Source organism: Chanodichthys erythropterus, chromosome 20 (genome assembly GCF_024489055.1).
Source record: "Chanodichthys erythropterus isolate Z2021 chromosome 20, ASM2448905v1, whole genome shotgun sequence".
Classification (NCBI taxonomy): domain Eukaryota; kingdom Metazoa; phylum Chordata; class Actinopteri; order Cypriniformes; family Xenocyprididae; genus Chanodichthys; species Chanodichthys erythropterus.
In genome coordinates, this window is record NC_090240.1 from 5,671,993 (window position 1) to 5,699,128 (window position 27,136).

General features: G+C 38.0%; 3 protein-coding genes across 3 annotated transcripts in view; 1 reads left to right on the plus strand and 2 right to left on the minus strand.

The window, feature by feature from the left end:
- Nucleotides 1–2,372: 2,372 nt before the first annotated feature.
- On the minus strand, nucleotides 2,373–5,347 carry phlda3 (pleckstrin homology-like domain, family A, member 3). Its single transcript, XM_067371519.1, has 2 exons — nucleotides 4,644–5,347; nucleotides 2,373–3,219 (listed from the first exon to the last, which is right to left on the minus strand). Exon 1 carries the CDS (start codon nucleotides 5,027–5,029, stop codon nucleotides 4,646–4,648), a length of 384 nt encoding a protein of 127 aa, XP_067227620.1. The 5' UTR covers nucleotides 5,030–5,347; the 3' UTR covers nucleotides 2,373–3,219; nucleotides 4,644–4,645.
- A 10,426-nt stretch (nucleotides 5,348–15,773) lies between these two features.
- The window catches only part of csrp1a (cysteine and glycine-rich protein 1a), a 14,590-nt gene continuing 3,227 nt past the window's right edge, over nucleotides 15,774–27,136 (minus strand). Inside the window, exons 2-6 of the mRNA XM_067371862.1 lie at nucleotides 23,518–23,627; nucleotides 19,539–19,707; nucleotides 18,795–18,924; nucleotides 18,595–18,688; nucleotides 15,774–16,584 (exon numbers count right to left, since the gene is read on the minus strand). Of these exons, the coding sequence (XP_067227963.1) occupies nucleotides 16,508–16,584; nucleotides 18,595–18,688; nucleotides 18,795–18,924; nucleotides 19,539–19,707; nucleotides 23,518–23,626 (579 nt within the window). The 5' untranslated portion in view covers nucleotide 23,627 and the 3' untranslated portion in view covers nucleotides 15,774–16,507. The remainder of the gene's footprint in view (nucleotides 16,585–18,594; nucleotides 18,689–18,794; nucleotides 18,925–19,538; nucleotides 19,708–23,517; nucleotides 23,628–27,136) is intronic.
- The window catches only part of nav1a (neuron navigator 1a), a 210,735-nt gene continuing 206,345 nt past the window's right edge, over nucleotides 22,747–27,136 (plus strand). The window contains exon 1 of the mRNA XM_067371856.1: nucleotides 22,747–22,770. The gene's annotated coding sequence lies outside the window, so the exon portion shown is untranslated. The remainder of the gene's footprint in view (nucleotides 22,771–27,136) is intronic.

Consider the following 27,136-nt stretch of genomic DNA (forward strand, 5'->3'; position numbering starts at 1 on the left):
CAAAAGGTCATTGCAAAAGAGGCTGGCTGTTCGCAGAGCTCTGTGTCCAAGCACATTAATAGAGAGGCGAAGGGAAGGAAAAGATGTGGTAGAGAAAAGTGTACAAGCAATAGGGATAACCGCACCCTGGAGAGGACTGTGAAACAGAACCCATTCAAAAATGTGGGGGAGATTCACAAAGAGTGGACTGCAGCTGGAGTCAGTGCTTCAAGAACCACTACGCACAGATGTATGCAATACTTGGTTTTCAGCTGTCGCATTCCTTGTGTCAAGCCACTCTTGAACAACAGACAGCGTCAGAAGCATCTCGCCTGGGCTAAAGGACTGGACTGCTGCTGAGTGATCCAAAGTTATGTTCTTTGATGAAAGTAAATTTTGCATTTCCTTTGGAAATCAGGGTCCCAGAGTCTGGAGGAAGAGAGGAGAGGCACACAATCCACGTTGCTTGAGGTCCAGTGTAAAGTTTCCACAGTCTGTGATGATTTGGGGTGCAATGTCATCTGCTGGTGTTGGTCCACTGTGTTTTCTGATGTCCAAGGTCAACACAGCAGTATACCAGGAAGTTTTAGAGCGCTTCATGCTTCCTGCTGCTGACCAACTTTATGGAGATGCAGATTTCATTTCCCAACAGGACTTGGCACCTGCACACAGTGCCAAAGCTACCAGTACCTGGTTTAAGGACCATGGTATCCCTGTTCTTAATTGGCCAGCAAACTCGCCTGACCTTAACCCCATAGAAAATCTATTGGGTATTGTGAAGAGGAAGATGCTAGACCCGCTAGATATGCTAGACCCGACAATGCAGAAGAGCTGAAGGCCACTATCAGAGCAACCTGGGCTCTCATAACACCTGAGCAGTGCCACAGACCGATCGACTCCATGCCACGCCGCATTGCTGCAGTAATTCAGGCAAAAGGAGCCCCAACTAAGTATTGAGTGCTGCACATGCTCATACTTTTCATGTTCATACTTTTCAGTTGGCCAAGATTTCTAAAAATCCGTATTGGTCTTAAGTAATATTCTAAGTTTCTGAGATACTGAATTTGGGATTTTCCTTAGTTGTCAGTTATAATCATCAAAATTAAAAGAAATAAACATTTGAAATATATAAGTCTGTGTGTAATGAATGAATATAATATACAAGTTTCACTTTTTGAATGGAATTAGTGAAATAAATAAACTTTTTGATGATATTCTAATTATATGACAGAACCTGTATATATATGTATGTATATGTATTTTTGTGGAAAGTTTTTAATATTTTTTTCATGCTTCTTTGATAAAAAGGATTTTCAAAACAACAGCATTTATTAACACATCTTTGCTGAATATAAATATTAGTTCTGGCAATGTATATGAAATATATGTTATTATAAATTATATAATTAAAATTAAATATAAATAAAATGTAAAACTTTAAGTTAATATGTATATGTGCATAAAATATACATAAGAATAAATTCATATCTAAACATAAAATTATATATTAAATGTAATTATATATTTAATGTAATTTAATATAATTTGTCATAATCACCCCTAAATTAGTTGATAGTATCCGTTGCCATGTTTAATATGGAAATAAACATGATTTGTTTATGTTGTACATCTTTTTAACTGGGATGTGACTCATGGTCTTAATAATAGCATTATAACAGTCACAACAATTGTGTAGAAACAACATAAATATAAACATGTTGGACCCTTGACTCTTTTTACTTTAGTCAAACCTTATGTTGTATATGAGGTGATGCACATGTAAAGTCATATATCAGTTCTCTGTGTCGTTTACAGTACTTTAGAATTTACCTATAACCATTATAACTATATGGTTATTTGCATATTGTTCTTTGCATTTAGCATTGTTTTTTTCCCCCTGCAAGTCATTATTAGGTCATAATAATGACTTGCAGTAAAGAACCATACGAGAAGATTTCTGTCTGACACAAACGGACCTTTCCATGTCTGATCATCAGATGTTTGAACAGATCTTTCATAGTCTATTGTTTCATTTAGGCATTTATTATGCCATGATAACAAACTGGCTGTGGCATGTTTGAGAATAATACTACACTTCCTTTCACACCTCATTTGTTAATGCAGGAGTACAGCACTTCCTGAGGTTCCTGAGCAACAGCAAAACATATTCATCCTGACGGAAAAAGCCCTGTTTGACAACTTCTTTGATGGCCTCGCAGTGAAACTGAGCAAAGCAGGCAAGGCGGGACATTATTAGTCAGTGAGGCCATTGTCCGGGCATGTGCCGCAGAGGTTCAGAGACTGAGACTCGCCCACAATACTGCTGCTAATTAGCAATAAACAACCTGCTGTTGCTCTGGGCCTCTACAGAGTAATTAAGATGATTCAAATTGCCACAATGCCACAAAATCATCATTTATTTATTTGGACAATGTGTACATGACATAATGAGATTTGTGAGAGAGAAAAACCCACACATTTCCTGTTTAATCTTTTTTAACCATCACAGAGATGACTATTTTTTAGCTTTGGCAACCACTCAGGCAGAATGCAGAGAAAATTGCAGTAATAACAGCACTGCCCAACGGATACCAAAATAAAAACACATCCATCAAATTTTCCATGCAGTCAGGATACATTCCAAGGAACAGCAATCTGCTGTGCTTTCCGTGCGATTGAAGAACCTTTACAAGGGAACGAATCCAGATTGTTTGTTCAAATACTTATGAAATGTTAAAGAGTGCAGCTGTGAGTCATACTTCATCTAAGGTTAATGTCTCTTAAAGCAGCTTTCAGTTATAATACTGAGCGTGAGTCCTCCATTTCAAGTGAGGTAAAAATGTCTCTTAAAAGTGTAAAGTCGATACCAAAATCCACTCTGGCGTTGTGAGGAGTGAAATTAGCCTTGAATTGTGGTGAAGAGCAGTACATTGGGTTGACTTACGCAATAAAAGTGCATTAAAACTGTACAAAACATCTATGGCGTAACACCGACATGTACAAATCCATCCACGTTGTCGGTGTGTACGCCAAACGGTGTCACTATGAAAAATGGTAGGAGTACAAAAGAAAAGATATATGAGTTTTCAAGTTCTCCAAGTTGGGAATAAGCCTTTCATCCGGTGTTTCCTTAACACTGGGCCTTCATTTTCTTTTCTCTCTCTCTTTTGGATCCAGTGCTGTGTTTGGGATGAGAAATCTGGATGATACAATATTCACACTGCATTAGTGAGCAGTGAACTGTGGAAAGAAGTACAGAGGGATTCAGTAAATCACTTTTCACTCGTATCATATATTTTATTTACTTTATTTTTTTCATGTACAAATGTTGGACATTGCATAAAATCAAATTCTCACAAGCCTCATTTTGTGGATTTCTAATGTTTGAATGCTATTTAATTTACAGTTCTTTTTATAGAAAAAAGGAAACAAAATCTAGCTGGTCTGATTTCCATGTTTCATTCAGCTTTATTCAGCTGTGTCTACTTTATGAATGGGGACTGGCCAAGCAGGAACACTCAAACAACCCAGGTTGGGTTGAAAATGGACAAACCCAGCAATTGGGTTATTTTAACCCAGCGTTTGGGTTAAATGTTTGCCCAAACCTGCTGGTTAGTTTTAACTATTGTTTAAAAATTACTGTATTGCTTGCTTAAAATGAACCCAAAGTATGTTGGAAATTAACATTTATTAATGTTTGATAAATGAACATGTATTAATAAGTTTTATGAATAATAATTAAACAATAAACATTTATTAAAGTGCTTATTAATAAATGTTCACCTTTTGATTATTATTGTTTCCTCTAGTAATTAGTGTCTGATTTTTAATTTCCAACCTTGGGTTCATTTGAAGCCAGCCATATAGTCATTTTTAAACAATAGTTGAGTTTAATAAAACTGCCCAGCATGTTAGGCAAACATTTAACCCAACCGCTGGGTTTGTCAATTTCCAACACAACTTGGGTTGTTTTTAAACCAGCATTTTTTTTTAGAGTGAATGCCTTTATAATAAAAAATAGTGTACAAAATTCCAAATGGGTTTTTTATTAAAATGCGGAACCAAATGTAAAAGATTCTAATGGGATCAAATAAGAATTTTAAAACATCCTATTGAATAATGTATAAATCCAAAAGTATTTTATATCTATTTATGTATAGTGTGCTTCCGAAAACCTGATGAATTGATTAATGACTTAGTAACAGGACAATCATTGCAGTTTTAAAATGTCTTCTTTGATGTTCCTCAGGAGCATCATTCCAAGTGGAGATAATGGTTCTATTGGGAACTATGCGTTCTAAAAGATACAGCTTTTACTATGTGATATGTCCCCAATGGGATACTTTAGATTTGGTTTCGATTTATAATCGAAATTCCAACAGGCAATTGGGAATGCTCCCGGGTCCTCAGCTATTTCATGAAAAACCTCCGGTAAAGCTTCAAAACTGCGAAAGAATAGCCTGTTTAGTCGTGATTTTTCCAAAAGACGTGAACGCAAACGCGTGTCAGAGCGGACAGAGCGGTCTTTCATAAAGCTCACTCCAGTAAATGAAAAGCAGATGTTATTGTGGATAATTGATTCCTGAACACACGCGAACGCTCCTCCATTCTACAGGACACACAACCAGCCCTTCCAGAATAAATGTTAAATGAGTTGTCTTTACCCTCAAAGCTCGACGTCTCCCTCCCCGCAGCTGCCCAGATGTGACAAATGTCTGTTCCTGCCGGTCTGAACGGCGACGCGGTTTTTGAAGCGCACTAGCGCGAGCGCGATCTCCGCGTTCCACGCCGTTCCCTCCTGCTGGCACCTGAAGTCAATCTCTTTCCCGCCGTTCATCACAATGGTGAAGTACACCAGACCCCGTTTATACTCCACACAGTCCAGCGTGGTCATCTGCTCGAAGCGCATCTCTTTGCTGCTCTCGCCTTTACAGTCGTACAGCCGGAGTCCGTCCTCTGACAGAACGCAACGCTTCTTCTTCCACAGCTGCAGAAGTCCATTACTCCTCTTCTCCAGATAACCGTCCTTCATGACTTTACACTGGTTCATTCTGAATGAAGGTTGGTGTGAAACAAAAACATAGGTTAATCGGAATCGACGAAGCGTTCACTGATGTTTTCGACCGAACATTGCACGCGAACGCGCGTAACCGCTGTGCGCCCATACAGTATAAAACGCCTTCATTTATTCGTTTCTCTCAACTTTAAACGTTTCTGCTGAAATTCCACTAAAGAGCCCGTTCTTGATGGTAATGCGTCGTCGCTGCATTGCCGCCAGACAGCTCTGTGGCTAAAGATCAATTTCCGACTTTTATATATTGTTACAATCTACTCGGAAGTCCCGTAATCTGGGCATGTTGGTACTTGCTCCTCTGAAAGCGACTCTTCTCGTGTTTCTGAAGGACTCTCCCCCCCAACCCGTCGTGACGTCACGGGGATTAGTCCTACTTTAACTGCGCTTTGGAATGCTGCTCCCTGATAAACATTAGCTTGTACGTCCATTCGTGTCCTGACATCTTGACATCAGATGACTTTTTGATGCAGGGCCTTTCTTTTATTCTAGTGAATAACTTTGATGAGATAGCCTAGTTCATGTCTGACTCAGTCAAAACACATTTTAAGGGATTCCTATATTGGAAATTGTGTCATAATTTAGGATTCTAATGGTAATTTGATCCCAATACAAAATTGAAACTAAGATCTTTTAGAACACATAATTGGCAATAGGACTTTGATTACAAATTTTATTTGTCTCTGTATGGGACAAAAAAAAATCTTTCTTTTTAAAATTCCTAACCTCTATACTCTAAACACTCTTATTATTATATTGAGCATAATGAGTTGATTAATTTTTACTATAATACTAGTTTATAATTATTATTTTTTCTTCATTCATGTACTTCATACATGAATTAATGTTTGCGGATTAACTTAAAGGGTTAGCTCACCCAAAAATGAAAATTATGTCATTTATTATTCACCCTCATGTCGTTCCCTCAAAATCCGATGGCTAAGTGAGGCCTGCATAGCCAGCAATGACATTTCCTCTCTCAAGATCCATTAATGTACTAAAAACATATTTAAATCAGTTCATGTGAGTACAGTGGTTCAATATTAATATTATAAAGTGACGAGAATATTTTTGGTGCACAAAAAAATAAAAAAAAAATAAAAATAACGACTTGTATAGTGATGGCCGATTTCAAAACACTGCTTCAGTAAGCTTCGCAGCGTTATGAATCAGCGTTATGAATCATGATTCGCATCACGTGTCAAACAACCAAACTGCTGAAATCACGTGATTTTGGCGCTCTGAACCGCTGATTAACGAAAGTCTTACAGGTGTGGAACGGCATAAGGGTGAGTAATAAATGATTTTAATTTTTGGGTGAACTAACCCTTTAAATACTCTTAACTTTAAAAAAAATAATAAATACTCCACACAACCACTGGTTTGCATGACAATTCCTTTATTTTAGATCATATTTTATAGTATAGCATATTTTATAGCATTTTTAATACATATTGCCTTCATTTAAGCTTGTTTAACAAATATTAGAAGTGAAAATGTAACATTTAGAAGTAATTCAAGTGTAATCAACCAGTCTCTGTTGTCCTGTTTCCACCGTAATGAGGCTGGAACTCGTGCCGGAAATGGCTCACGTTCGGCGGAGGAACTTATAACTTCAGAATCAGTGTACAGTTCTGAAAACATATATTATCATCCTAAGTATTTATATTCTCTGTCTTTTTGAATAAAATCATTACATTTTATGCAAGGCATCAGGTGTTTCCATCACACGAAAAGACCGATGTGACACTCATTTAGGTGACTCACATCACGCTCCTGTATGTTGCTTTGCATAAAATTTTAGATAAAATAAAACGTACACAAACCTGTATTTTACCTGAAGACATGCACCAATTTCATGGATTTGACGGAGCTGCATTGCTCTCTCCTGAAGAAGTTGCAAAGAGCCTGTGATAAATAACTCAACCCCTGGGTTGTTATGTCTGACTCAGGATCTGGGTAACACAAAAACTACCCAAACACTGGGTTGTTACTTCTGACCCACGATCTGGGTAACACAAAAACTACCCAAACACTGGGTTGTTACGTCTGACCCAGGAGCTGGGTAACATAAAAACTACCCAAACACTGGGTTGTTACATCTGACCCAGGAGCTGGGTAACATAAAAACTACCCAAACACTGGGTTATTACGTCTGACCCAGGAGCTGGGTAACTTAAAAACTACCCAAACACTGGGTTGTTACATCTGACCCAGGAGCTGGGTAACATAAAAACTACCCAAACACTGGGTTGTTACATCTGACCCAGGAGCTGGGTAACATAAAAACTACCCAAACACTGGGCTGTTACGTCTGACCCAGGATCTGGGTAACACAAAAACTACCCAAACACTGGGTTGTTACGTCTAAGTCAGGATCTGGGTACCACAAAAACTACCCAAACACTGGGTTGTTACGTCTAACTCAGGATCTGGGTAACACAAAAACTACCCAAACACTGGGTTGTTACATCTGACCCAGGAGCTGGGTAACATAAAAACTACCCAAACACTGGGTTGTTACGTCTGACCCAGGATCTGGGCAACACAAAAACTACCCAAACACTGGGTTGTTATGTCTGACCCATGATCTGAGTAACACAAAAACTACCCAAACACTGGGTTGTTATGTCTGACCCATGATCTGGGTAACATAAAAACTACCCAAACACTGGGTTGTTACATCTGACCCATGATCTGGGTAACACAAAAACTACCCAAACACTGGGTTGTTATGTCTGACCCATGATCTGGGTAACATAAAAACTACCCAAACACTGGGTTGTTATGTCTGACCCATGATCTGGGTAACATAAAAACTACCCAAACACTGGGTTGTTATGTCTGACCCATGATCTGGGTAACATAAAAACTACCCAAACACTGGGTTGTTATGTCTGACCCATGATCTGGGTAACACAAAAACTACCCAAACACTGGGTTGTTATGTCTGACCCATGATCTGGGTAACATAAAAACTACCCAAACACTGGGTTGTTACGTTTGACCCAGGATCTAGGTAACACAAAAACTACCCAAACACTGGGTTGTTACGTCTGACCCAGGATCTGGGTAACACAAAAACTACCCAAACACTGGGTTGTTACGTCTAACTCAGGATCTGGGTACCACAAAAACTACCCAAACACTGGATTGTACATCTGACCCAGGAGCTGGGTAACATAAAAACTACCCAAACACTGGGTTGTTACGTTTGACCCAGGATCTAGGTAACACAAAAACTACCCAAACACTGGGCTGTTACGTCTGACCCAGGAGCTGGGTAACACAAAAACTACCCAAACACTGGGTTGTTACGTCTGACCCAGGATCTGGGTAACACAAAAACTACCCAAACACTGGGTTGTTATGTCTGACCTCACTGAATGATAATTTGGTGTTTTCACTTCAGTTTTGTTGTATTCCGTTCACAATGTTGATCTGGTTACCATGAGAACAGTGTCACGCGCTGCTGCTTCAGTCATCATATGGTAGAAAATGTCCAAATAAATAAATGTTTAACAAGCAGACAGAAGTCGATTCAACAACAAAGACAACACTTTCAAAAACACTCAGCTATGTGATTATTTAATTGGGTGATATGCAGTGGGTTAAATCAGTGACATTATTAGATTTGATATTCAGCGTCTTCCCGTCACCTCCTCAGCAGCTTCCCTTACTGTGTTTTTACATGTATAAAAGGCAACAATTGTATTACACTGTCCAGTTTTTTTCCCTGAATGTTGACGTGAGCTCCTGTTGCAATTCTCGATTCAGCATAAATGACCAACAATGGCGACATTTTTCACAATCGCGACAGAAAATCAAAAATACTGCCCTAACTTCACTAGCAGAAAGGCAGCGCGATATAAACAAACCCAGACTAGAACTGAACGCGGCGTGACGGCAGCTTCACATTCTCAATATCTACCTCCTTGATGGCAGGAAAGTCTTTCAATTGAGTGGAAAAGTTGCTCATCTTCATAACAGAAAGATCACGTCCAACATATGTTATGATTTTCTGTTTATACCTTTCTAAACCAGCACAGAAAGGACTTTTTTCCATCTCTTCCATTCTAATTTTCACTGCTTGCCCTCCACCGGTATTCCGCGCGTCACCAGAACCATGTGATTGCAAACAACCTATTGGATGCTTCACTGATACAACTAAAATGGAATGATGACCATGTTGAAAGTCACTGTTGGTCATGAGAAATAGGTGCTCCTCTCATAGTTAAGATATTGCAGGACATCATTTTGCATTCTGTCCACTAGAGGACAAACTTTACCTCTTCGTAACATTTGAAACCAAACTCGAAGTGTCCATGACGTTGTTTTAAAGAGTCATGACACACATTAAAAAACATTTAGGTCGTCTGTTCTTAGTGGAACCAGTGTCATAGGTCTGACAGTATCATCTCATAATACAAAGATGTACTTTGTCTTAATAATTAAAGATTTCTGTGGAACATGCATGCATTTACTGCACATTTTTAGAATGCACACCTACAGTAAGTTTTTAAGGTTATGAATGAAACCTGTATTATTCATTTGTAAATATTAGCCTGTCTTTGTCTTTCACAGATGGAATGTGTGTAGGTGTGCATGTTAATGCTAGATTTGGCAGGGGCTCTTTTCCTTTCCTCAGTTCAACAGCCATTACATGCTGACAGCTTGAACATGAACAACATTACTCCCACACAACACCGTGAATCTTTGTTTGTAATGTTTGACAGGTTGATCATATCCCAGTCATTAATTTCACGTTCCTTTATCAAGTGAAAAGATTAACCAAGCAAGTGTATATGCTTAGAAAAAAAAAAAAAAAAAGGTTCAACTGGGTTCAGTACATATAGAACCCTAGGGTTGTTTACTCAATTTTAAAGAATTCTTAAAGGGTTAGTTCACCCCAAAATTAAATTATTTACGCTCATGTCGTTCCACACCTGTAAGACCTTTGTTCATCTTCAGAACACAAATTAAGATACTTTTGATGAAATCCAAGAGTTTTTTTTCCCTCAATAGAATGCAACGAAATTACCACATTCAAGGTCCAGAAAAGTAGTAAAAACATTGTTAAAATAGTCAGCGTGACTACAGAGGTTCAACCTTAATGTTATGAAGTGACGAGAATACTTTTTGTGCACAAACACATAACAAAAATGATGACTTTATTCAACAAATTCATCTCTCCCTGTCATTTGTCATTTCGTTGCAGCGAAAGAGGTTCTACATCCGAACGCCAGCTCAGTATTGGCCAAAGCTGATCACGTGATCAGCACGACACATGCATGTGATGCTGATGCAGGAGCTGGCCAATACTGAGTCACCATTCTGATGTAGAACCTGGAAGTGCTGCAGTGAAAACAGCGTAGGAGAATGACAGGGAGAGACGAATTTGTTGAATAAAGTCGTTACTTTTGTTTTGTTTTTGTTCACAAAAATTGTTCTTGTCACTTCATAACATTAAAGGGTTAGTTCACCCAAAAATGAAAATAACGCCATTTATTACTCATCCTCATGGCGTTCCACACCCATAAAACCTTCGTTAATCTTCGGAACACAAATTAAGATATTTTATATTTTATACAACCCATCTGATGGCTCCGTGAGGCCTCCATAGTCAGCAATCACATTCTCTCTCTCAAGATCCATTAATGTACTAAAAACATATTTAAATCAGTTCATGTGAGTACAGTGGTTCAATATTAATATTATAAAGTGATGAGAATATTTTTGGTGCACCAAAAAAACAAAATAATGACTTATCTAGTGATGGCCGATTTCAAAACACTGCTTCAGGAAGCGTTGGAGCATAATGAATCAGCGTATTGAATCATGATTCGGATCGTGTGTCAAACTGCCAAACTGCTGAAATCATGTGACTTTGGCGCTCCGAACCGCTGATTCGTCACTCTGATTCATAATGCTCCGAAGCTTCCTAAAGCAGTGTTTTGAAATCGGCCATCACTAAATAAGTCATTATTTTGTTTGTTTTTTTTTGCCCACTAAAAATATTCTCGTCGCTTTATAAAATTAATATTGAACCACTGTACTCACATGAACTGATTTAAATATGTTTCTAGAACATTAATGGATTTTGAGAGAGGAAATGTCATTGCTGGCTATGGAGGCCTCATTGAGCCATCGGATTTCAACAAAAATATCTTAATTTGTGTTCCAAAGGTTAATGAAGGTCTTACAGGTGTGGAACGCCATGAGGGTGAGTAATAAATGACAGAATTTTAATTTGTGGGTGAACTAACTCTTTAAGTTTGAACCACTGTAGTCACGTCAACAAAAAAATATATAAATGCTTTTTAAAAATTCCAAGAGACTGTGCTTCCCGAATTTTAACTGGAAGTTGGTTTCATAACCTGGGAGCAGATATAGAAAAAGCTCTGTCACCCATATGTCACCATGTTTGATGGACAACCAACAAACCGTGCTGAGAAGAGCGAAGACTTCGATTTGGAATATAAGGTATTAAAAGTAGGGATAAATACTCTGGGGCCAGACTGTGGAGAGCTGTAATATGATCTCTAATTTTTGTCATAGTTAAAATTCTAGCTGCAGAATTTTGAACGTACTGTAACTTACTTAAAGTATGCTTAGAAGTCCCAATAGGAAGCGCATTACAGGAATCAATACGAGAGAAAACGAATATGTTTGTTAACATTTTTGCAGCTGAAAGGGATAGCATGGGGCACAATTTTGCAATAACTGTAAGATTAAAAAAAGAAATCTTAACAACGCTTTGTATATTAGGGTCAAATATCAATGAGGAATCAAAGATCGATCTTAGATTCCTTAATTTGCTCTGAAATTCAAGTACAGAACCATCAATAATAAGAGGACTTTGGTCAGCCCTACTGAGCTGATGAGGAGAAATCAATAAGCATGACCTCAGTCTTATTTTATTGGTTAAAATGAACAGAGAATATCTTGTGTTTTTCCATGGCTGCTCGAGCCCTCAGGATCGCCACTTATGGTTTTATAAACAAGGCCCAGTTCGACGCTGTATTTACAGATCGTTTGAAAGATGGAGTGGTCCCAGCGATAAAAGATCCTGGTCATAAGTCGGAACAGCAGGTGTTAAGTAAAACTGCATCAAATGTCTGTTTTGTTGGCAGTCGGCAAAAGTGCATATAATGTAAACAACACAAACGTATAATGAATCAAAAGTTATCCAAGGATAATGCGATGGTGTATTTTGTGTGTTTAAATACATTTGTTTAGATGACCATCGATAGCTTCACTACACAAAAGCTGCGCATGCTTGTCACTCTTTAGCTCTGCCCACGGCACGCCTCCAGGAGCTCAGCTGTTTTCGGTAAGACTCAGTACAGCATATCTTTCATTTATAATGTGATAAAACTAAAGACTCTTCTGAGATATGAAGGATGCTATACTACTCTATAGGTACTCAAGATTAACATGAGATTGGCCGAAACTGTGTGTGTTATGTACCCTTTAAGCAAAGAAAATTTTGAGCCATCTATGATTTTATCCGAGATACTGTACTTTTAATGAGCAATGAGACAGTCTCACGCTGACCATTTTTACAGTGAAGATTATATGTGTGTGTGTGTGTGTGTGTGTGTGTGTGTGATATAGATTTGTGTGTCATCGGCATAAAAGTGATACTTGATACCCAAACTTTGTAATAGTTGACCAAACAGAAATAAATAAAGCCTAAAAAGTAAGGGTCCTAAAATTGAGCCCTGAGGGATGCCAGTAGAAACTGACCCAATATCAGACCTGTATTCCCCTGTATATGATCTAAACATGTTTAAGACTGTGCCAGAAATACCAAAAACTGTTTCAAGGTGATTCAGTAAAAGAGAATATGACGAAAATGGCACTAATGTCTAAGCGAATAAGATATTACTTATTCATTTTTACAGTAATTATTATTTTTTTAGCATGTTATATGTTTGGCAACGGTTCTCATAACCCTTAAAGATGGAGTGTGTAGATTTTAATTTCTTAAACCACCATGTATTATGATGTATGTAACCATATTCCAGGATGACAATGTCAAGATTCATCAGGCTCAAACTGTGAAAGAATTGTTGGGAGGGAGCATGAAGAATCATTTTCACACATGAATTGGCACTGACCTTAACCTCAGTGTAAGATTTTGGGATGTGCTGGAGGAGACTTTACAGAGTGCTCACCTCTTGCATTATCAATTCAAGATCTTGACCAAAAAATTATGCACCTCTCGATGGAAATAAATGTTGTGATGTTTTTCCATCAAGAGGTGTATCAATTTTTGGTCAAGATCTTGAATTGATAATGCAAAATGTGAGCACTCTGTAAAGTCTCCTCCAGCACATCCCAAAGACTTTCAATGAAATTAAGGTCTGGACTCAAGGTTAAGGTGCCAATTCATGTGTGAAAATGATTCCTCATGCTCTTTGAACCATTCTTTTACAGTTTTAATCCTGGTGAATCCTGACATTGTCATCCTGGAATATGGCCAGTCTTCCTACGTGGTTGTTTAAGAAATGAAAAGCTACACACTCCATATTCTTAGGGTTAAAAGAACCGTTGACAAACATATAACATGCTAAAAACATAATAATCACTGTAATAATGATCCATTCATAGAGTCTTAAGTATTTGCCTATTAAAATCCAAAAAGCATCTTTTTTAGGCCGGGCAGTGTATATAGACAGCTGTGTAACCTACACAAAACACACGTGACACAAAATTAATGCAATAAACATATACAAAATATCATCAAATGTAACATAAAACTCCCTCATGTGGGACAAAAATAAAAATAATGATAAGCATATCTATTTAAATGTTATGTGTCATGGAGGAATGTCTGAGATTATAAATTGCATTGTTTCTGTATTTCAGATACGGTAGTCAGGGTGACGTTCTGTACACATTCAGCAGAGCTCAGTGTTCTTGACCAATTAAATGTTTATGACTATTTAAAGGATTATCAGGGACTTTCCAAAAGGAAGTGACCTGACTGTAAGTGTCAGATTGTACATCTTTCAGTCACAGAGTGTGACTCATAGTACATTTCTGACATTGCAAATGATTAGGTTATTAACTTAACCACATTACATAATTTCAATGACATGCGCTATGTTCTACACACCTTACGAATGACCATTAGCATGCAACAAATGCAGAGAATGTTGATACATGCTGAAGCAGTACACAGTGAGAATTTTAGAAGAATAGTCCTAGTCCTAGACTAAAATGCATGTTTGAGCTGTTTCAACTGAAAGCAACTTGCGATGACAAATATGTCAGTGCCATTGTTTTGTCTACACACCATTAAAGTTTTTTTTCTAGGGTATGTTTATAAAACCTACTTAAATATCCTAACTGAACTAAGGCCTAATCCTGGCCTATTCTAAGCCCTGTCTGTGAAACCGGGCCATGGTATCTGTAATTGGACACGCACACGCAATTTTTCCAGCACTTCAAATGTTACTACTTTAAAATATTACTTTTTCATCCTTCTGAGACTGTGTTTCCATTTGTAAACCGAACGTTTCAAGATTAGGAAATATATATATATATATATATATATATATATATATATATATATATATATATATATATATATATATATATATATATATAATTTGATAGAAAACACTTTTATTTAAACATAAAACAAAAAACATTAATTACCTCTATAACCATCAGATGGCAGCAGAGGAGCATTTATTGGCTCATGCTGCAGAAGTTATTAGTTCATTATTAGTTCATGTTAACTAATGTAGTTAACTAATGGACCTTATTGTAAAATGTTACCAACATTATAAAATCATTAGGTTTAAAAATACATTTTGTCAAGGTGAAGTATGAGGTACTCTTTAAATAACTTTTCTTGTGAATGAATTACACAGAAAGCAAGCATCGACTCTCCCTTTATAATCACTGAAGTTGTCAGTCAGTGCAGCGCAATCTTAATGATTTTGTGAAAACTCACATTTTATTCAATTAATCTAACTAACATGCACAATAAATCTTTAATTTACAGTGTGTTGACACTTTTTTACACACAAAAGTCGAAATGGATGTATGAAAATGATCGAATTGAATTTTGCAGAGAAGGAACACCGAGACACATCGTTTTTTAATGTCGTCTGATGTTTGAATAACTAAATTAACACTAGGCCTAACAATTTAAGTGACTATATTCTGATTATAAACTAAGTATTGCACTATTGATGCTGTTAAAGCTACCTCAAGATACCAACACACCAACAAGTGACATTTCACCGGAGGTTTTCCAGCTGGCTTATATTATTGCGGAAGTTCATGAGAACATTCTGTGCATATGGTCTATTGAATGTTTGGTGAATGTTTAGTCAAGTGCATATAGAAAATCAAAAGATGAGGCCTCGTAGATGGTATTTCAGCAAAAGTAGGCATATTATTTAGTACAATCATTTTCAACTTTGAAATAATCATCATATCAGAATGATTTCTGAAGGATCATGTGACACTGAAGACTGGAGTAATGATGCTGAAAATGCAGCTCTGATCACAGGAATAATTTGCTTTTTGCAATATATTAAAATGAAAAAACAGATGTTTTAAATTGTAATATTTCACACTGTTTTTACTGTTTTTGATCAAATTGATGCATGATACCATAAATAGTAACTAAGTCATTTGCATTTGTTCTCAAAAAGGCCAACTTGACTGTGTCCCAGATGTTGACAGGTAAAACACTCCTCTACAAAAAAAGGTCTAGAAGGATGTGGGCTGTAGGTGTGATAAGAATAATTTGTGAGAAATACCCTCTGCTAGAAAAATAGTATACAATGAAACTAGCACCGCTTACTTGCAAGGCACAGTCATTTTATAAATATTTTACATTCACCAACTTTTCCGTTAAATGGACACAAATAAGAAAAGACACCAAAATTGTGCATATTTTGTGCTTTTACTTCTATTTCCATGCAGAATGCATATGTGGAGTATTTCCCCACTGACAGTGAAATAAATTTAGTGCATCTTTATCCAGGCAGTGCTTGTGAATCGTTCATGCTGTGAGTAGAGCTGAAGGGAACATTCTTTATAGTGATTAAAGCTCAGACAAGCATGTGTTCAACTAGTAAACTGGAAATGCAGATCCATTAGAGTACATCTAAGCAGAGTAATACTGACATAACAGCACAGCTCAGGTTCCACTAAATCTGTGCAAACTCAAGTGATCATCTTAAGTGAGCAGATTAAATGTTAATCCCGTGTTCTGTTTACATACTTGACATTCTTCCAAGCATTTGGCAGTGTTCAAGAGTTAAGAAGAGATGTTTATGGGTTTAAGACAATGACATGGTGTCTTGTGGAATGTGTCGTCTTGTTTAAGAATTAGAAGCATCTGAGCTCATTTTTCCTTCTCGACTGACACCAGTTTGTGGTGTTCAGGTGTTCAGCTGCTTCTACAGATAGGGTAAATTGGTTGATCTATTGAGTGTGTGACAGCGCCCCAGCACCTTGACCATATCCAAAGCCTTTTGGTCCAAAGCTTTTGGCATAGCAACCTGTTTAGAGCACAAATGAGGAAGTTAGCATGACACCAATGGCAATGGTAAAGATTTTTACAAATGATGTAGAAAATGTGAGTGGTGCTGGCCATGCAAATCTTTCCACCATGATTCTAGGGCTGAGTATTGACACAGATTTCACAAATCAATTCTAATTCACAAGCTCTTGATTTGATTTTGATTAGTTTGGATACATTTTCCTTAAAAAATTAAAATTCTGTCATCATTTCCTCTCCCTCAAGTTGTTCCAAACCTGTGTGAATCTTTCTTCTAATGAACACAAAAGAAGATATTTTGAAGAATATGGATAACCAGATCGTTTACCAAGTATGGGGGAAAAATACTGTGGAAGTCAGTGGATCTCATCAACTGTTTTGTTACCGACATTCTTCAAAATATCTTTTTTTTGTGTGTGTGTGTGTGTGTTCAGCAGAAGAAAGAAACTCATACAGGTTTGGAACAACTTGAGGGAGAGTAAAAGAAATTTTCATTTTTGGGTGAACTATTACTTTATCTCTTAACTAGTGTAACAGGCCGGGCAGTTACTAATATTAAATAAGAACCAAATTCAGCTGCTGTTTATTTTAAGATATAATAATCAACGCTCAAATACAAACTGAGTTTTATACAAACATTTCAATTACACAAAAGGCAGTTTCGATATAAATTTATTTCTACTCCAATTCATTGTTGATATACACTGCCCTCCAAAAGTTTGGAAACGCCCTAGAAAAGTAGGGTTTTGGACAATATTGGCATGAATCCTTTTTAATTTGAGATAATTTTGCACTAAAGAAACAACACAAACTACGGAAACATATTTTATTATATAAACCGTTTATACATAGAAAAAACTTTGTTTTGATTCATCAAAATATCCACCATTAGCAGCTATCTGACCTAAACTGGGTTCTAATTAGTTCATTGTATTCTAAACTTAATCAATTGTTGAAGCTATTGTGCTGACCCAATAATCTTTTACAAACCTGGGCCAAGTTTAAACCAGTAACCAGACATCACAGCTGGCAAAGTCTGACTTTGACATGTGTATATTGCCATTATTATGTAATCAAAATGAAATGTATTATTGCTGGTCTTCAATGATAATGTCAAGTTATGTATTTGCACCAAAAAATGATAAGGATTTATGCTGATATTGTCCAAAACCACACTTTGCCAGGGGTGTTTCCAAACTTTTGGAGGGAAGTGGTGGATGTCATAAGTTGTTTTCATGAGATTTATTCAAACACGAGACATCGGTCGCAGGTTAAAATATATATTGAAAATGTAATATACTGCTAATATTTATAAATGCTCCTCTCTAGAGTTATTCTTGCTAACTATCAAGTTTATGGACAATAAATGGCTTTCCAGGGGTAGCCTAAATATAACACTATGCGACATTGTTTACATACTGTTTTATTGACGACGATATATCTGAGCTTGAAACACTGATTTAGCAATTACATCAGACATTATACATTTCAGTAAGTTGTACTGTATCATTCAACATAATACCTTCTGATGTTTATTCATGTTTATTTTGTGCTGTAACTAGTGGTAAAGCGCAAGAGACGATTGGTTCATGTGTCCGCGTTGTCCTTTCACTTGAACTGATGCATTAAAACATGCTCATTAAATGGCATTTATCATTTGAATTATGTGATAAAACTGATTTGAAAGCTGAGACTTTGTTTTATATCAAAAGTAACAAAGCACGTTTATTTTGAGATTTGGATGGGATGTGCGCTACACATAAGTTTTTAATTAAGTTGTTCACACATCATCTGAAACATTATAGACTAAAAGATTGATCTGGGGATTTAAGAAACGATAACATTTTTTTAAATTAAAGATTAATTCAAATGTATTATTCAGCAATGTCAACTCAGCCCTTCTTGCGATGCCATTGCTAACATTTTCTGAATCTTTGCTAGGGTGTTGCTTGTGCGGTTTCTTGGTGGGTTGCTTGACAAGAAAATAGACAGATAACATTGGATACTCTGCCTTTGCAGTAGATTTCTCCATCCTTGTCAGCTAAAGTTGTGGATTCCAGCCCCTTTCCGCACTTTGCACACCGGAAACAACCCCTGTGCCACGCCTGCAGACGAAGGAAGGCAACAGTAACTTAATGCACACCATGTCCAAAGTTTACAGAACTATAAATAGTGGCTTATTTAATTTAGAAATTTCTGCAATCGGCTTACATTTCCTCCCCCTATGACTTTTTCAGCTGCGTAGACGGCCTTGCTACACCGTGGACAAACATCAGAGCCGCCAAGCTTTTGAGCGAACTTGGATGTGTTGGGGTTATTGGTTGGCCGGTGCTCTTGAGGCCTACAATCAAGAGACACAATTTTGTTAAATGCTGTTATCACTATAACCCATTCCAAATCTGTCTGACTTTCTTTCTGCTGTGAAACACAAAAGAAGAAGCTTTGAAGAATGTTCATGCTGCTCTTTTCCATACAATGAAATCCAAGAGCTGTCAAGCTCCGAAAAGGGCAAAAATATTATAACGATATAATAAAAGTGGTCTTTACAAATATATTCAGAATTCCCTATAACCATATGATTGCTTCATTTTCAAAATAAGGTAAGCAAAATTTAGGTAATTATTCACTGAAAATCTTGTTCTACAGCCATGGTCAACATTCACTTTCATTGTATAGAAAATAAGAACTGGGATGCTTTGCTATAAATGTGTAAATGCAGGTTTAATCTTGTTTTTAGACATTTATAGCAGAACAACCAAGCAGAGGATCCAAGACATATAGATGGTTGCTTTATAAATCAGTCAGACGATGCATTCCCATATACTCTAAGTGAGTGGTTCTTGGCCAGAATAAGCTAAAGTGTACATTATTCAGTCAAAAGTCTGAGCTTGTAAGACAACCATAAAATATGGAGTAATATTTAAGAATCAAAATGCAAAGCAAGTGTATTCTTACTCCTCAACTTTAATGCCCAGCGCCTCTCCTTTGTCCATGCTCAGAGTTCCTGCACCAGCGCCGTAGCCGTAGCCTTTGGGCCCATATTTTTTTCCGTAACAGGCCTTGCAGTAGATCTCATTCTCATGGACGGCCACTGTAGTGCTGTCTAGATTTTTCCTGCACACCACTGAAATTAAAAAGGATGAGTGAAAATGACAAAATAACATAGATAAAAGTGTTCTGCAGTGACCTTGAGCTTCAAGATTTCAATGACAGTAACTTGTTTACCAAAGGAAACCTGTTGCTTTAGCCGATATAGATGTCTGAAGTGTGTTGAGCAGGAGGATATCATAATATATGATTGTTAGAAAGATATACATTATCTAGATGAGAAACTATGAATATGTTGTGTATTATATATGAAAATAATTGTATAATTACAGTATATCTATAGACTCTAGTTTTGTGCATTGTGCGATCCTAAAGCCTTGTCACCTCGGCAGGGTGCTGTGTTTGAGTTTTTGATTAAAGAAGACAGTCTGTCTGGAATGCAGAGCCCTTTGAGGCCCCAATGTAGGGGAATATTATACATCACACAGTGGTTTATAAAGACAAACAGAAGAGGGCGTAAGAGGATAGTCTTTACTTCACATAGTAGTCTGAATGAAACTGTTGGAAAAAGACTGATCTTACCACCTGCCTGATTTGCATCCAATGCATTATAAACAGTATCCAGAATTAGAATTAGTTTCTCACAAATCATATTTTAAATGTAAGAAAAAAGTAAATTAAAGGATTAGTTCACTTTCAAATCAAATTTTTCCTGATAATTTACTCACCCCCATGTCATCCAAGATGTCCATGTCCTTTTTTCTTCAGTCGAAAAGAAATGAAGGTTTTTGAGGAAAACATTCCAGGATTATTCTCCTTAGAGTGGACTTCAATGGACTCCACTGTTGAAGGTCAAAATTAGTTTCAGTGCAGCTTCAAAGGGCTTTAAACGATACCAGACGAGGAATAAGGGTCTAATCTAGTGAAACCATCAGCCATTTTCGAAAAAAAAAAAATGTATATGTATATGCTTTATATAAACACATGATCGCCTTCCAAGTGGTTCTGCCAAAACCACACTTTTGTATTCTTCAAAAAGCTCATGCAGTATGTCCTACGCCTTCCTTATTCAATTTACGGAACAAATGCAGCGCCAGTTCCATTTTTTCACTAGATAAGACCTTTATTCCTCGTCTGGTATCGTTTAAAGCCCTTTGAAGCTGCACTGAAACTGTAATTTTGACCTTCAACAGTGGAGTCCATTGAAGTCCACTATAAGGAGAATAATCCTGGAATGTTTTCCTCAAAAACCTTGATTTCTTTTTGACAGAAGAAAGAAGGACATGGACATCTTGGATGACATGGGGGTGAGTAAATTATCAGGAAAATTTTATTTGAAAGTGAACTAATTCTTTAATAATGAACTGATGTTAATGCCTAATTCTAACTTGCAAGAAGTATGCGACAAGACGGTTTGTGGTATCAAGACAATTTTATGTCATGGATATGTTACTATATTGCATAATACTTTTCACACACACAAAAAAAGTGTTTACTTTTCCATCGTCAAAGAGCAAGCGTTTTACAGTGTATTTCACGAGTTCACACTTACAAATAAGTCAGGTAAATTAATAAACGTATTTGGCGTTCTGCCCGGGGAGAGGGCTCCGAGCTCAGTAATCGGCCCGAACACAGAGTACCCCCTCCTTTTAGATTATATGAAATAATCCAGAGAGTGTGAGGAGACGGGGTGGTGGAGGGATTCTGGAAATTGTCGAGGATCCTTGGGTGAGTTTGACTGTGATTATATACAGGCCTGAACTCATGCCGATTGGGTAGATACGTTGATTACAGATTGTTGACAGCTGGTTGAGATGACGTAATGATTAAGATGATGTAATGATTGGGTATCTTATTTGACTTGTTCCTCCTGAACTACGTTTATAAAACATAATTTCGTAAACCAGTGGTTCTCAACCCACGGCCTGTCACGAATGAAAATGCGGCCTGCAATATGCAGACCACATTTTAAAAATAATTTCCACTTTTACAATTTATTTTTGTTTTTAAATTTAATTAAAATATATTAAATGAATATAAGTTTGAACTCTAATGTTTTTTTTTTTGTCATATAAAATCATTTTGGTGATCATTTATTATTTTCAGATATGAAAATAAGACCTATTTATACTGAGTACTTATTAACAAACACTTACAAGCGAGTGCTTTGGCAAAATTCCAATAGTAGCCATTATTTTTTGTAAATTTAGGGATCAAAATGGACAAATTTGTTATTACAGAAGAAAAACGAAACAAGGAACAAGGAACACATAGCAAACAAGAAGAGTCGTAGCATCAGCAGCGAAGGTAAGAAGAATGAAAGAATCATTTTGCTGTCAATGAGCGAGATGGGCAGCCTTGTTTGCTCTGTAGTAAAATTGGCATGCAAAACCTACAATGTCAAAAGACGTGAATTCGATGTGTTTGTTTGATGTAGGCCTACTTGTATTTTAAATCGATGAAAATAACTGCATCGGCGCACCTGTGGCTGCTGTGCAAGGGATTGTGACGAGACAGAATGCTTGATATTGTCAGAAATTGTGAAATAACAATGCGCTCAATGTTGTTTGTGAAAAGAGTTGAGGAATATTTCATTCAAGGGTTAGTTCACCCAAAAATGAAAATTCTGTCATTTATTACTCACCCTCATGGCGTTCCACACCCGTCAGACCTTCGTTAATCTTCAGAACACAAAAGATATTTTTGATTAAATCCGATGGCTCAGTGAGTCCTCCATAGCCAGCAATGACACTTCCTCTCTCAAGATCCATTAATGTACTAACAACATGTTTAAATCAGTTCATGTGAGTACAGTGGTTCAATATTAATATCATAAAGTGATGAGAATATTTTTGATTCATAATGCTCCAAAGCTTCCTTCGGCCATCACTATATAAGTCGTTATTTTGTTTTTTTTTGGGGCACCAAAAATACTCTTGTCGCTTTATAATATTAATATTGAACCACTGTACTCACATGAACTGATTTAAATATGTTTTTAGTACCTTTATGGATCTTGAGAGAGGAAGTGTCATTGCTCCCTATGCAGGCCTCACGGAGTCATCGGATTTCAACAAAAATATCTTAATTTGTGTTCCGAAGATGAACGAAGGTCTTACGGGTGTGGAACGGCATGAGGGTGAGTAAATAATGTCAGAATTTTCATTTTTGGATGAACTAACCCTTTAAGGCATTTGTGGCCTATATAACATGCTGTCATTGTTTGGTGATTGTTACAATGCTGTTGGAGAGAATTTACATCCAGAATTAAATAGTTACTTAAAGTGATTGTATACATTTTGTGTATGTTCATTGAGCATTATTTTCTGATGACTGTAATGTCAGTAAGTTAGTTTTTATTTGCTGGAATACATTGTTCTAATTTTCTGTGACATACTGTACATCAGGGGATTGTGTAATGTGAGTTTATTGAACAAGAGAGTTTCACTTTGATATGAAGAAGTCACACTGCCTGTCATTTCAACACTGAAACAAAAACAAATTTCTTATAGTATTTGTTGATTTTGCAGAGTGTGACAGAAATAAAATACGATATGTGCCACCAGAAAACACAGACTTCTGTAAATGCGGCCGTGAGACTTGCGCTTGGACCATAGTGTGGCCCACTGGGAAAAAAGGTTTCATGCAGTTTGCTCTTTCAGTACAGCTTTAAAAGCATTCTAGCAAATGCTTTTCACCTCAGTGCAGTGTGCTGTGCCTGCTATTGTACAAAAGATGATAATTATTAACAAACAAATTATATAGGTCATGAGACATCAAAGAATTTGCCCTTGGTAAACTTTGTTAAACATACTGATCAGCTGGTATTGTGTAGACTCATGGCCCATGTCATGGAACTGGACACAGGAAAAAGAACAGGACTTACTGCACAGGAAACAGGATCGGTGGAAGCTCCGTCCTTCACACTGCACTTCCTCTGCAAAGTACACAGTTTTCTGGCAGCAGCCACATTTGTTTCCACCCCCAAGAGGCATCCTGCATCACACACAAACACACAGCAGAGTGGCTCACAACATATGTCCTGAAATCACCTATTTTTGGGGACCTCCTAATGGTCACCACAATAAAAACAACATAGGATCTTAAATTCAAATCCAGAAAATGCATTGTAAAGGTTAAGTTTAGAGGTAGGTGTAGGATAAGGGTGTAGAATATCTAAAAACAATTGACATCAATGAGAAGTCCTAAAGTTCTTTAAATTCTATTTCTGTATACTAGTTCTGTAATTATAGTTGGTCTTTACCATAGAAAAAAGGATAACTTTACATAAAAGTGACGTCAAACCACAAGAGAAAAATCATGCCAAAAAAGGCATTGAGATTAGTAAAGTATGTTTGTCTGAAATCTGAAATGGTGGTTCTGATATAAAAAGATTTCAAAACCACATATTTGTTGCGATTCCAGAATACAGCTTGAACTTCACTGCAAGATTATGTGTTCCTTTTTCTAAATATTTCTCCTGCAAGATTCAGGAACTAAGAATACTAAGGGGCAGAAAAATAACAGCTTGAATATTCAATCTCATGTGGGCGGGAATAAAACGCACCTTTCCACTGATCACTGGTCAATTTAGAGATCAAACCGTGCTGTCATCAGTTCTTCCTCAGTTCCAACAGCGCAACAGAATAATAGTCTTCTGCTGCTACAGTTGAACTGATTCTTAAAGCGTTTTAACCTCTTTCTTATCAAACAATCAGACTAACGAATGGCTTGTGTAACTGGTCCTACTCGACCCATTCTGAGTGGGATTCGAATCGGTGTCTCTGGCATGGGAGGCAGGCACACTATCAAGGACGCTAAAGACCACAGTCCTTAGTGTCAGTCGCCAGTGTGCCTCTTAAGGCCAGATGAGTGAGGTTTAACCGAACAGTTCTTACTAGCTGGCCTCCGTTGTACTTACCCCCCTAAACCTCACTCCCATCCGGTTCACGGCACCAATGTAACCCCTCTTGTTCTACTCGTCCCACTCTGAGCATGATTCAAACCTGCGTATCTGGCATGGGAGATGGGCACACCAACAAGGATGCTAATGTCTGCAGTCCCAAGCATCAATCACCACTGCACCTCTTGAGGCCAGGGGAGTGAGGTTTACCCACACAGCTCTTACTAGCTGGCCTCTGTTACACTCACCCCCCTAAACCTCACTCCCATCCAGGCCACGGCAACAATGTAACCCCTTCGCTTCTACTCACCCACACCAAGTGTGATTTGAACCAGAATTTCTGGCATTGGGAGGCGGGTACACTAACAAGGACGCTAAAGACCGCAGTCCCTAGTATCAGTCGCCAATGTGCCTCTTGAGGCCAGGGAGGTGAGGGAAGTACACTCACCTGCCTAAACCTCACTCTCATCTGGGTCACAACACCAAAGTATCTCCTCCGGTTCTATTTGCCTTGCTCCGAGCGTTATTCAAGCCAGCGTTTCCTGCAAGGGGAGTGGGTGCACTAACATGGATGCTAAAGAACGCAGTCCCTAGTATCAGTCGCCAATGTGCCTCTTGAGGCCAGGGAGGTGAGGGAAGTACACTCACCTGACTAAACCTCACTCTCATCTGGGTCACAACACCAAAGTATCTCCTCCGGTTCTATTTGCCTTGCTCCGAGCGTTATTCAAGCCAGCGTTTCCTGCAAGGGGAGTGGGTGCACTAACATGGATGCTAAAGAACGCAGTCCCTAGTATCAGTCGCCAATGTGCCTCTTGAGGCCAGGAAGGTGAGGGAAGTACACTCACCTGCCTAAACCTCACTCTCATCTGAGTCACAACACCAAAGTATCTCCTCCGGTTCTATTTGCCTTGCTCCGAGCGTTATTCAAGCCAGCGTTTCCTGCAAGGGGAGTGGGTGCACTAACAAGGATGCTAAAGACTGCAGTCACTAGTATCAGTCGCCAGTGTGCCTCTTGAGGCTAGGAGAGTGAGGTTTACCCACACAGCTCTTACTAGCTGGCCTCAGTTTACACTCACCCCCCTAAACCTCACTCCCATCCAGTTCACGGCACCAATGAAACCCCTCTTGTTCTACTCATCCCACTCCGAGCGTGATTCAAAGCTGTGTAAATGGCATGGGAGACTGGCGCACCAACGAGGACACTAATGACTGCAGTCCCAAGCGTCAATGACCAGTGCACCTCCTGAGGCCAGGGGAGTGAGGTTTACCCACACAGCTCTTACTAGCTGGCTTCCGTTACACTCACCCCCTTAAACCTCACTCCCATCCAGGCCACGGCACCAATGTAACCCCTTAAGTTCTACTCGCCCACTCCGAGTGTGATTCGAACCAGCATTTCTGGCATTGGGAGGCGGGTGCACTATCAAGAATGCTAAAGACCGCAGTCCCTAGTATCAGTCGCCAGTGTGCCTCTTGAGGCCAGGGAAGTGAGGTTTAACCGTGCAGCGCTTACTAGCTGGCCTCCGTTACACTTGACAAACCACACCACAGCAGAGCCTACAAGGCTTTCTTCTGTGTAGGCATAAATTCAGCAACCAACAGGTGAAACATTAGTTCATCTCATAAATATTAATATACTTCACATCTGCACCCACAACTACCCCATAGCCTACATCTTTGAGCACACTGCCTGTTTTACTTAGCTGACCAACAATCATAATCTGTGTGGCTACATTCTAGTGAAGCAAATTGTTTTATAAACACTTTTTGTTATACTGGTTGAAACTCTCTTCATATCCTGATAGCAATCAATAATAGAAGTGGTCTAAATATTAAAAAATGTACATATATCTTCTGTGGAAGTCTTAGGATCAAAATATGTTCATATAATAGTTGCATTCAGTCCTGTCAACATATGTATTTCCATATCTCCTCACACTTGCTTGCTCAGACATCACAAATCATCAGTGCAATAAAGGCTATGCAGAGTTATAGATAGACAGTCACTGAGTGCCAAAAACAGTAGCTGTCTTTTACAGTTCCTCTTGAACCAAAACAATGATCTTATGTTGCGCTCACACCATCATAACCGTAATTACAAGATGGCAACCCGTGACGTTCTATTATAACTATTAATGCTGAAATGAATCTGCATCAGCCATGTGGTACAAGTAGAGCTCTATAAGTTGTTTACATTGATTATTAATGTAATGTTATGTGCTTTTAGACATGAGGTAGTTTAACGCCATTTCCCGTGACGCTTTGCAGACTTGCAGACTTGTGTGCGTTCATGTGTTTTAGGAGGAGGCGTGGCTTTGGATACGCTCTGAAGGGAGGGTGGGATCTTATGCTTTCAAAGCTAGCTTGCTATAGCCACTCCGAAATTGCCTGCCCTACCTTTAAGTGTAAATATGCAAAAGTTTTAACTTTTGTTCAGAGCCTGCATTGAGGCAGACACACAAAACAAAGCAAAATCAAATCTGCCCAGGGAATGACCACATAATAAACAAATAAAACCCCAAACACCACAAAACAAAATATGAATAATTTATTTTGGTTTTAGTCCCAATATGGGTTCTGGATTTTAAACTTCTCTAAA